Source organism: Opisthorchis viverrini, assembly GCF_000715545.1.
Source record: "Opisthorchis viverrini unplaced genomic scaffold opera_v5_50, whole genome shotgun sequence".
In the NCBI taxonomy this organism is placed as follows: Eukaryota; Metazoa; Platyhelminthes; class Trematoda; order Opisthorchiida; family Opisthorchiidae; genus Opisthorchis; species Opisthorchis viverrini.
The window spans coordinates 2,078,222-2,089,599 of record NW_008751706.1 but is presented as its reverse complement, the minus strand read 5'-3'; the positions used below and the strand labels follow the sequence as shown (position 1 = coordinate 2,089,599).

Here is an 11,378-nt window from a genome sequence, read left to right as displayed (position 1 = left end):
GCCCCACAAACCCACCTTCAGAAAGGTTTTGTGGAACAAGACGTAACATAAGTAGATTTTGATCGTTAGGCAAGAGGTGATCAACTACTGTTTCAATGTGAGTAGGTCTAAATTGTGCAACCATACCGCCTGATAACTCGGGACATGAACGTATCAGGAATGTCAAGGACGCTCAGAAAGATGGGGTTGTGATGACAGAGAGAGAGAGAGAGAAAGCACAATTACTGTTGAATGCAAGCGTGTATAGTGTCCAAGGAGCTTAGCTTAGGAAAAGTGGTGTGAATTGCTTCAGTATGTGCGTGGCGTGTGCTGGCACAGCGAGATCCCCTGATTGTCTGTTGAGTCCCGTGTTATTCAGCTGCTATCTGCTGTCTACCCTTCAGCTCGCTGCCACCCAACTGGTGTAAGGAAGAAAAACCCTCTCCTGGAAACCATTAATTGGCAAACACTAATTAAAGGGTTACAAACTATTGGACAGGAAAGTAAACAACCCATATGCACCTTATTTTTATAAACTGGACATCCTCAGGCGTCTTCTTGAACTTTACTGGATATTCATTGACCATCACGCAATTGTAGACTAACGCTGCAAAGCAGTTCCACAGGTTCTGTAATAAGGCCTATCTTCCAGTAAACGCGGAACGGAATTACGCGAAAACAACATACTACTCGCACAGCTCATCAGTAGTATCCGCCGTTACACTGGTAGCCGTCCGTGGCCAGTTTCGATAAGCTCCTACCTAGTTGTTCCGGATAGCAGTACCTCCGAATGTTGATCGGTGCGGTGTTGGGCTTGGATTGGTTGTTCCGCTGTCTTACACACCCAGCGCCAAAACATTTGGGTTGTTGTCACACATCACCTCAAATGAGCGGCAGAAAATTAGTAAACTACGGTGATCTGGCCTGCGGTGGATGAGCTTATGACGAATACACCGTAGAGAAAACAGCGAGATACCTGCTCTACTCTAAATTTGCGAGTCATTCATCAGTATTGTCTCGTCCGGCATGCCCATCCGGATGTGTCTTTGAGGTTTCTCAGTCGCATTTAATGATTAGATTATCATATTTTGTTTTTTTTATGAAAGCACTACCCACCCACGACATCCTAGGACAATAAGTTCAAGGTACGTCTTTTACGAAATACCCAACGACTCCCACTGTCGACAGTACGACGCCTGGACAGCTTTTGCCAGGCGTGAGTAGAATACCGATTCTTGGTTGGTGTTGGGCTTGGATAAATGATGTACTGTAGGTCCCCGGCAACCATAGAGCTATGTTGTTTTCTCCAGCGAACAATCCTAGTACCATAAAGACTTTTTGAATATTCATAGTCTGAATCAGGCGTAGACAGCGCCACCCGTAGTTGCGCAGAGGTTGGAACGACCAAGTTGAATCGGTAAACACCCGATAAACGGTGCGAGTTGTTGGATGGAAAGTTAGGTCAGAGACTTCACCTGTCCAATGAAAACCCTACTTGATAGACATTACATACCTTCCAGACTTTTGTCAGTCATTATCGTTGTCCAGGAGTATCAAGATTTCAATAAGACGGTGAGAACAACAATGATGGGGAACAGAATTCACTCTCTTCAGTCTCGTTTGTGCTTGCGAGATGGAACGAAATGTAGCGGTAGTTTGATCAGATGGTCTCAGAAGAAATCGATTACTCATGACCACCTCAAGGAATCTAGTTCTGATTGGACGGCCATTTCGAACTTTAACCCAGAAAGAGGAGGAGTGGTATTGAACTCGGCGCCTGTCTCTACTGAACGCCTAATAACCGGAGCACTGATTTTCAACTCTTTCAAAGCTATATCAGAGCCAACCAGCGTTGCACTCTTTTACTAACGTTTCCAATGTGCGTATATAACCACACAGCTGCGTACGAATGGACCCATGTGATTGCTGGTTGATTAGACTGACGGAGTTTTGATCCACCATATTGTTTTTCGGTAATCATTATCTGAACGGCTGAGTAGGTGGCTGCCATATTATACGTATTAATGGTACTAATATATTGATGCGCAAAGTCCTCTTTGCGCAATTCACCCGAAATTTTCATGACAGTGTTCAAAAAAGATGGTTGATTGAGCATTCGTTGCTCGCTGTTTACAACTGATCGTCATATCAGCTGTTTGTCAGACTGGCCACGTGTATTGCTGAAACCACGCCGGTCATCCTCCAATTCGCTGCTCACAAAAACGAAATGTTCATCAAAATCACGTGACTTTCATTTCAGTTTGATCCTATGGTGTTTGAAATTTAGTGAAAGTTAAAATACTGAGCCACAAAATCGATCCTTTGACTCTGTTTTTTTAGAATCGGTACACTTGGGGCCTCATCCATAGGATTGGGAGCTACAGTTTGTAACTTTTTGAGTTTTTGTTTACGGAGAATCACTCATAAGTATCCTGTCCGGTTTTTTGACCCACAGTCGCCGCGGAAGTCAGGCGGTTCCCATAACATTGAGCGCTCCCAAGTTTCAAAAGAGCTAAAAGATTTACCCTGATTGCAGTGTGAACGACAATCACTTGGTTTGCAATTCCAGATACGGCGATGTGGCACGTGACATGCACCTTCGAGTGAACTGCCATTAGGAAACGCTTTTCGCTCAGAGGACAGCTAATTATCCGCAGTCATATTGAGACAGCCTGAAACAGTTGTAGTCGGAGCAATTCAACAAACAGACCAAATAGTAAAGCCCTCATGATTCACGTTTCCAAGACCCAAAAAGCCAGTCACTGAACAATCAGAATGAGCACATTTACAGTGCACCTGATTCGCAACCCACTATCTAAGTATTTTCAACTCATTGCATACAAGCTGACCATGAATGTTATCTCCACCTCTCTTTCCATTCAGGCAGCATTTGAAGGCCTGACACGAAGGAAGACCTCGCTGCCAGTGATGGACGATAGAGGAACTATGCTGCACTATCGCTTGAATCGCGAAGAGTCTAAACTGTCACTTCTCACGTGTCTTTTGTCGGTAGGTTTGTCTGTTCAGAGAGGGATAAGATCAGTTCAACAGATTGCTATTTCACACTTTTTGTCACAGTAGACTGTAAACGTTCTAAATCGCTTGTTCATCAATTCTGCATTAGATTGTATTGGTAAGTGAATGTATGCACCACACTAGCCTGGTGCACCTGATTGATCAAGTCATGTGACCAAAAAACACGATCAACGAGACTAGTTGGCATGCTATGTTGAGTGCACACAACTTTAACGATAGCATCACGCGATTTAGATCCGTAACGTGACAAGGTTTGTCATTTTTTGACTTGGGTTTATGAAGATAATGAATTAACTTTTATTGTTCTTCCAAAATTCGTTTTCCTAACTGAATAACGTCGCTGTGGAAATTAATAGCTGTTTTCTTAGAAAAACGGCCAGCAAAGCTGAGTGATATCCGGAATAGATTTTTCTGTGAACGGAATCCAAAGTGCGGTGAACCTGCACACAGTAAGCCAACGCGTCTTCAAGCTGAGAAGCTGAGCTGTACAGACCTACAGTGGTTCTGCACTGGTTGACTTCGTAGACACCTGCGATTAGCCCAGAAGCCAAATATCCAACTCTGCGAAAGCCCTGGCTATCTGAACTGACAGGCCTGAGTGGAGTTTAAAATGCTTTTAACTGATTTGAACCAATAGGTTAGCGTGGCCTAAGCGGTTTGGTTATACCTTCATTAATCACGCCAATCAATAAAATCAATAGAATACAGAAGCCTATTCTCGACTGGATCTCGGATGAACCAATCGTCGGTTACGATTGTGATCACGCTTCACTCATCCTCCTAATCCCTGATTCGCTAGCTTCATGGTTTGAACGCGTAGGCGCTAGCAGACAAACACAAAAGCGAACAACGAAATTGATTCGTATGAGTGCTTTTAAACAGTGTTCTTTCTTGAACCATGCTAGCCCCTCATTCTGCTATTGACCCAGGGGACTTCAATCGATGGACAAACACGCAGAAGCATATTGCTAAACATCTGCGACTTAAAATATGACGGTTTCACAACGATCAGTGATAACAAGTCCATGTTTGATGGTAGGTTTTGAAAATTCTCATCGAGAATCCATCCCAGAAATGAAGTCAGTCTATGCTAAAAAGTCAACTCTGTTGGAGATCATCGAAGGTGCGCTTTTCAAGAATCTCTAGCGAGATTTGAATCTGCAGCTGCCAAACAAGTTTAGATGTTCACGAGTGGCTGATTGGCAGCGTGATAAATTAACCGGCACGTTGACAGGATGCAGCGTCTCTCATCGTTGAATGGCGATTGCACAGGGAACCGACACTAAAACGGCGTACGAATTCGTATTTTGTGGAATTTAGATAACAACTGAATGTTGTGCAGTGCACGTGAATATGTTCATCATTTAGCCACAGTGAGATAAGTAACGATGATAACCATGTTGATTTTGTCCCGGATACCGCACTGCCCTGAAGATGATTAAGGGAACGTCTTGGTAGTTGAAGAGTCTGTTCACCTCTTGGCTTGACTCTGATGGGCAACAATGGCAAACGCAAACCAAGCGATGCTTGGCGTTCGAAAGCGGTCTTGGCATCTGCATCCCATGAAAATCTTTCCAACTTAGATTAGATTTAATTGCAAGACAAACGCTTCATTAAAAAACCCCGTACTTTCTCTCACTAGCAACAATCTGTCTATAATTTTATGCAAGGAAGAAAAAATTTCGCCCCGTGAGTGAAACTTTCGTCCCATAGGTCGTCACTCAAGCGGGCGGTCAGTCACGTGACCACGTGATGTGACTGAAGAATGAATAGTACAATATCTGAGTGCAATATCCAAGTTCAAACCAATCACATTGCTGATCACTTGCTAGCTACCGAACAGTTGTTTTCAGACTAATTACTGCAAAGCTTCAGGCTCGAAACTCCCTGGAGTTCCGTTACTGATTCTCAATAAGGATGAATCAGCTGTAAGGTCCTTTTCGCTTCAGCATAGAGTAGGACAAATTCCCTACCATGGTGATGACGTTGGTTTGATCAGCCGGTGTACTCATGGAGAACTCAGTTTCTATCGCTCGAACATACTGAGTTAAGTTGTAGTTACCATCCTTCATGAGTACGATGATATGATTAGCTGGTCTAATTTTTTTCCTCAAAGACAATATGACTACATCAATATTTTTCGAACTCACATAAGGAATGTCAGAAGATACAACTTTCAGTGATTCAACAAGGTTTTAAAGATAAACTTCAGGGAGGTCCTCATGAAGTTGGGAGTCGAAGAACGTTTGCTTCAGGTCAGCGTGGTTTGTGACAATGTCATAAGGAAAGCGTTGTGTGTAATATCGGCGTGTTCAGCCTCGAAAGAGTGATTACAAGCAAAAAAAGCTGTTTCATTGATTGCATAACCTTGGAGCGAAGAATCGAAGAAGTTTGACCACAAGAAACATGGCGATGGCGTATACAGCCTTCGGATGAACCGAGTGAGTATGCAAGGGGATAGAATGCAAGTAGCAGTATTGGTGAACCGAACCTGATAGTCTCAGGACAGATATTTCAGGGAGCATCTTCAAAAGCGGAAAACAGATTCATTTTTTGGACACCTTAACTAGTTTGCCTGAGAATGAAAGTGGAAAAAAACTGTTTGGGATGTGTAAACCAAGAGACGAGCTGTGGTCTGTGGGATGGAAAGGAGGCGACTGATGAGCGAAACGAAAGGTCAGTGGTAGAGACGATAGAGCAAGAGAGATGATGGGTTTTGAATGGGTTGGACGGGAAAGCACTCGAGAAGCTCCAGTCGGGAATTCTCACGAATGTGCTAGATGTCACAAAAGATGACGAAATCCTCTCTGGAAGTTGTGGATCTGAGAAAAGCGCAACTAATTCGTGTCGATACGATTGACCAAGGGAGAATGCAGGTCAACAAAGGTATTCTCGTGTGGATTGCGATGCAAAGTTCTGGCGCCAACTAAGCTCTACCAAAACAGTTTCGGTAAAATGAACTACCATAGAAAACAGAAGGGGTTAACACTGGAGCAGTTTCGCTTGAAAACATATTGGTGATGTTCGCAGTAGTCCCCCAAACTCTGGACAGAATGAGTTTGATGGAACTGGGACATCCACGTGCGCGGATCGGGGCTTAGATGGACCACACCGATGAGCTGGAGTAGGCAGACTATGAAGGCCACAACTTCTGGAGCGCAAGTTTCGGACTGAAGAAGTGACAAACAGTCAACTGAGGAAGGATTTGATAAGTGGAGGCTGACTAACAATCCCAAAAGATAGGTTCAGTTGGGATTCATTTGGCTCATCCATCAAAATCAAAGTAGTGTGCATAATTTGGTCTCAATTAGAGCATAGGGACGATGGAGGCACCGGGCTATCTTTTCAGACCCGAGAAGAGGAACGAAACCGATTGTGGGCTGTCAAAATTTTTCAACAACTCTATGAGTATGGCTTTTTATCGTGGCATCGTCGGTTGTGATAGTGAAGAACGTACAAACATTCAGAGGGAATATTCATGAAAGTGGATCAGTGCTCCGGTGAATGAACAAACTGTTTACAATTGCAAATCAATTTGGTTTTCACGGGGGACTCAAACGAATCTCTCGTTTATGAGGTCCTGCAACTGGATGTGCTGCACACAGACCGCCTCACGTTTTAGTTGGCATGATCTTCGAGATATCGCAGTATTTTTTCATAAAAGGAACTACTCACAAGTTTGCTGAAAACTCTTCGACAGCCCACATGAGGCGGCCTGTGTGCAGCACATTCAGTTGCAGAATATCATAGACGGGAGATTCAGTTGAGTCTCCCGTGAAAACCAAATTGATTTGCAAATTAGTGTATTTCTCAAAAACAGTGCGATTTGGGTTCAAGTAGAACATAAGGTTGACGGAAACTCGGGGACTGCGCCCACCTGATGAGTTCCAAGAGGGGCGAAACGGTCGTGGGCTGTCGAAGAGTTTTCAGCAACCTTGTGAGTAGTTCCTTTTATGAAAAAATATTGCTACGAAAAAGACGGTGAGCGGAATATCGTTGTAGTGCTACCTCGCCAGATACATGAACAATTACGGGCAGAAGTCGTATGCCTGAAAAGAGAATGGGGCAAAGAGTTTAACCGGGAAGTTTTAGGTAAGTAACTCACAAGTACCAGAAATTGGGTAATGTTTGAAGGTATATAGCACGAACAAAGTAGCTTGGTCTGGGGAAAGCAATGGGTGATAGACCGATTTGACGTGATAAACAGTGGGATAAACAGTGAACTCATACGAGAGACATGTCAAGTTCTTGCTGCTCTTCTATAACGGCATCAGCTCATTTCCCGACGTGTTCGTACCTTGAATTTTCCGTCAACCAATGTCTTTGACACTTATCTATAATTACTACTGTCCCCCGTTTTGAGTCTGTGATCGCATCTTCCTCTTTTATGCGTTTTCAGTAATGCCAACAAACCTATAAACCTCATGAGGTACATTTTAACCGAAAACTAGACTTCATGCTGTGGTACTGCCCCGTCAGACAGCATATCTAATGGATTTTATTGTTCGTAATGAATAATACAAAAGTATACATGGCAAAATAAAGTAGTCGCACCTTTATTCAAACGTAAACTCGAGAATTTTACATACATATGAGCCTTGGTGCGATTTGTTTTCTCCCCCTGATAATAGAATGATAACAAAACAAGTGAATTGGAGTCAGGGACTCTGCAAATTCGCAAATCTTGTTGATCTGTTCGCCGAGCTTGACAATTGGCTTGCAAACGTTTCGTCACCATACGAGGAGGCCTCATCAGTGCGCAGTTGGGTGCACCCAACGAAACGTTTGCAAGCCAATTGCCAAGCTCGGCGAACAGATCAACAGCCACCTGATCAACAACCAATAAACTCACCCGAGCTACCAATAGTTCAACAAATTCCCAATTCGCAAATCCAGAGTTTCAATTCCAGTCAGGCGCCTAGGTATCGGCGTGCATGCAGCCACATCATCAGGGTTATCACTAACAGCAATGAGAGACGAGAACATGGGTGTCTGACTGCCGTACCACATGTCATTTTATTCGAGTAAGCCCTTATAATGGAAAGATAAAATTGGGGCGCGGAGGGAGCCTACGGCTTACCTACCACAAACGTTCAAGGTCCCTACATTTCTAGCACTCATTCGGGCAATCACAGGCACAGCTTACATCTGAGTTGCGGATCATTTTGTTCGGAGGCCAGCCGACCCTAATAACCGAACATCACATCATCTGGACAGATGTGTCACGTGCAGGACACGGACCAAACGACTGCATGCCCTGATTGGTCAGAATGCCAGCCAATCGAGTCAAGCACCTTTGACTCGACGCTTTTCGTCCTCTCACGGAGATTCTGGCACGACCTTGTGGACCACCCTGTGATTACCCTATAAATACAGTTGTAACAATTTTCCTTTGTCTTCATAAAGGACTGTGTAGAGCTACCATGCCTTCTGATATACCATAGTGGGCGGAACAGGAAGCCAAGGGACTGATACAGAGTTGCACTACCGTTCAGCAAGACACAANCTGTGTAGAGCTACCGTGCCGGGCGAAGCAGGAAGCCAAGGGAGCGATTCAGAGTTGCACTACCGTTCAGCAAGTTACAACACCTTTAAGGAAAGTCCCAAGCAAAGGAGTTTTCGATTTTTGTAAATACCGCAACGGGAACCGTCTTGTGACTGAGGAATCTTGACGAAAGTCTTTTGGGATTTTGAGGAATTCGTTATTCATATTGTGTTTTTTCTTCTCAAAAGTCCACACTGTCCACGTGATCTAGCAACGATTTTTGAACAGACATTTGTTCAAACCAAGGCTGATCCCACTATGATTGCAGTAATAATCAGCAGGGTGTCCTATCAGTGGCAGGCCAATTGTTTATCCTCTCAAATACGAATACTGTTTATGACTACCCTGCATTGTCGATTGTTCTCCTTCAGAAATTCTGTGATCTGAAATCATCAATGAATACGGATCTGATAAACAAGGCTTACAATATTATACAAAAGTTGCATGATCTACAAAAGGAATTCGTCACCAAATTTAAGCGGTTGGAACCCGCCTTTGACAATCCGGACACAGAAGTTGCTGAAATATTTCGCTGTGTGGTGAGTGGCTTTTTCGCACATGTTCTTCAATCCTCTGAACTGTGGTAGGTAACACATATGGCTTAACCTAGATTCACCTGTAATCGCCGAGCTGATGACTTCAGACACGGTTGTATGTTGTTTCGATAGCAAGCTTAGAGCATCGCCGTCAACCACAAAATTTCACAACTAATGCAGACTACTCATGAGTAACGTGGCAAATTGGTTTAGCAAACATGGTCATACCTCGCTGTCAGAGGAGCCAGGCGACATCAGCTGTTCAACGTTCTTGTTTTACTGAAGTCCTGATGGACGCGGTTCCAGCCAAAGCAATGCTTCTTATTCCGGTTTCTCTTGAAATGCGCCGTGCAGTCGCATTTTAAAACAGGAACTGTTACTTCATGAGCAAATCACCTGTTTAACTTCAAAAACGTAAACGAGGCAGAGATAAGCAAGAAGTTTCTTAATTGTACACCTGAATCACTCGTCGGCCATGACAAAATGTGAATGAAAAGAACTTGTGTGAGCGAAACTTGCTGAATGTACAAAAATCTAACATGTCCATGAGGTTAAAGCTGCTATGTTCCGTTGTAACACGTTACTCATCAGGATTCTGAAGGCTCTTCGACTGCACACGACCAGTTTCACTCTTCTTGAGGCTCATCAGCTGAGCGCAGTCCCGAGTTCTATTTGAGCACAAACTGGATAGATCTAGACAAATACTATCACCACTGCGCACGAATTTGGTTTCTACAGGAGACACAACTGAAGCGGAACTTTTGTGGTTACAATTTGCCTCCCCGGGTAATAAACCACTTTCGCTCTCATAAAAGGAACAATTTCCATGCTCCGCAGTTTTCGTTACGGTGGAACGCTTCCTCAAGAGATAGAACCCTGTTGGAAACGCCGTTGTGTCAACTTCGCTTTTCAACGATTTAGTCAATAATGGAATGCACACTCAGGAACTGAGAATTGTAGGTAGAAAGACAAGGAAAATACGGATTCATGACTCAGGTAGACATGGTTCACAGAAAATTCATGAAACATTGTCAATCAAACTTGCTGTATCTTGATTAGGAGTGGTTTATTGTGAATTGGCAAAAGAAGAAAGAAAGAAAGAAAGAAGCAGACTGGTATACCTTTGCTCTCCTTTTCAAAGAAACCCTTATTCTTTCAGAGAACAGCGTGAATTAAATCCAACTCAGTGAACGTTTATTCTCCCTTATCACAGACCGTGTTTTAATAACCCTAGGCGGTAAATCAACGAAAGAATTTCTGATGGGCATCGGACGAATTAGTTATGCAGTAAAACAAATGCACTAGATGAGATACCGGAGGCATCTGACAGTAGAATGACCGGAGTTAGGAATGTGTCACAATAACCGGGACTATTTCAACCTCTTCTGCGAGTTGCTTAGCGGTAGGTTTGTAAGGAAACTAGTTTTTCAGTCAGTCGATCACAGTACTTTCCACATGGTTCACTTTCAGATCCAAAGGCAGGAATACCTGGTCATCTATCACAATCTTCTAACTGGTTTCTTGGATCAAGTTCCTGCTTGGCCAGACATAACTGAAACGTCAGAGGTAATGAATGCAACGAAATTCTTTGTCACGTGACTAATAGGCATCTGTATGTACACGAATCATGTTGCTAGATAATGCACCTGATGGTTTTTTCATCGGCAAAGTAAAGCTTTTTCCCTTAAACGGTTAAACTTCCTTTGCATATATAACAACATAGGATTCTAACTTTAAGCACACACGTCTAAGGCACAGCATCACATGACTTATACTATTCTGCGTAACCGAAAGCACACTGTTTTATGTGCCACGGATGCCCAGACGTTTGCAGAACCCTTCTTGGAAGCGAAATCTGTAATTACATTGGCTACAAATCCATTTTTCTATTATACCCGATGTCATTTTCATGAAATCGATCTCTCCTGATAGATCATTCTTTTTTAGTATCACAGTTTCGTTTATAGGATGAGGAAGTTTCCTTGCTATTTTGCCGAATCTAACGTTACTACTTATGAGGTTGGAACCTCACAGCCGTGCTTAACTATGTTACCGATCTTTTCCGTGGACTGAAAATGCGATTTCAAGAGTCACCGGGCAACGCAGGCGGTTCAAAATTGTAAAAAAATATCACATTTAATTTACCAGTGGCTGACCACAAATTGATTTTTTTCAATTTAATATTCACCTATGCAGGAACAAAAGAATCATGCAGTGAATTCCCTCAGACGTAAGTTTACATTCAAATACCGTCCAGTGTAGACCAACATTTCGAACAATAC

At 43.2% G+C, this 11,378-nt stretch overlaps 1 protein-coding gene across 1 annotated transcript in view; it reads left to right on the top strand.

The window, feature by feature from the left end:
• The window catches only part of T265_03503 (hypothetical protein), a gene marked incomplete at both ends in the record, with an annotated part of 91,637 nt that overhangs the window by 30,881 nt on the left and 49,378 nt on the right, over positions 1–11,378 (top strand). The window contains 4 exons of the mRNA XM_009168003.1: positions 2,863–2,988; positions 8,932–9,099; positions 10,567–10,662; positions 11,293–11,326. Of these exons, the coding sequence (XP_009166267.1) occupies positions 2,863–2,988; positions 8,932–9,099; positions 10,567–10,662; positions 11,293–11,326 (424 nt within the window). The remainder of the gene's footprint in view (positions 1–2,862; positions 2,989–8,931; positions 9,100–10,566; positions 10,663–11,292; positions 11,327–11,378) is intronic.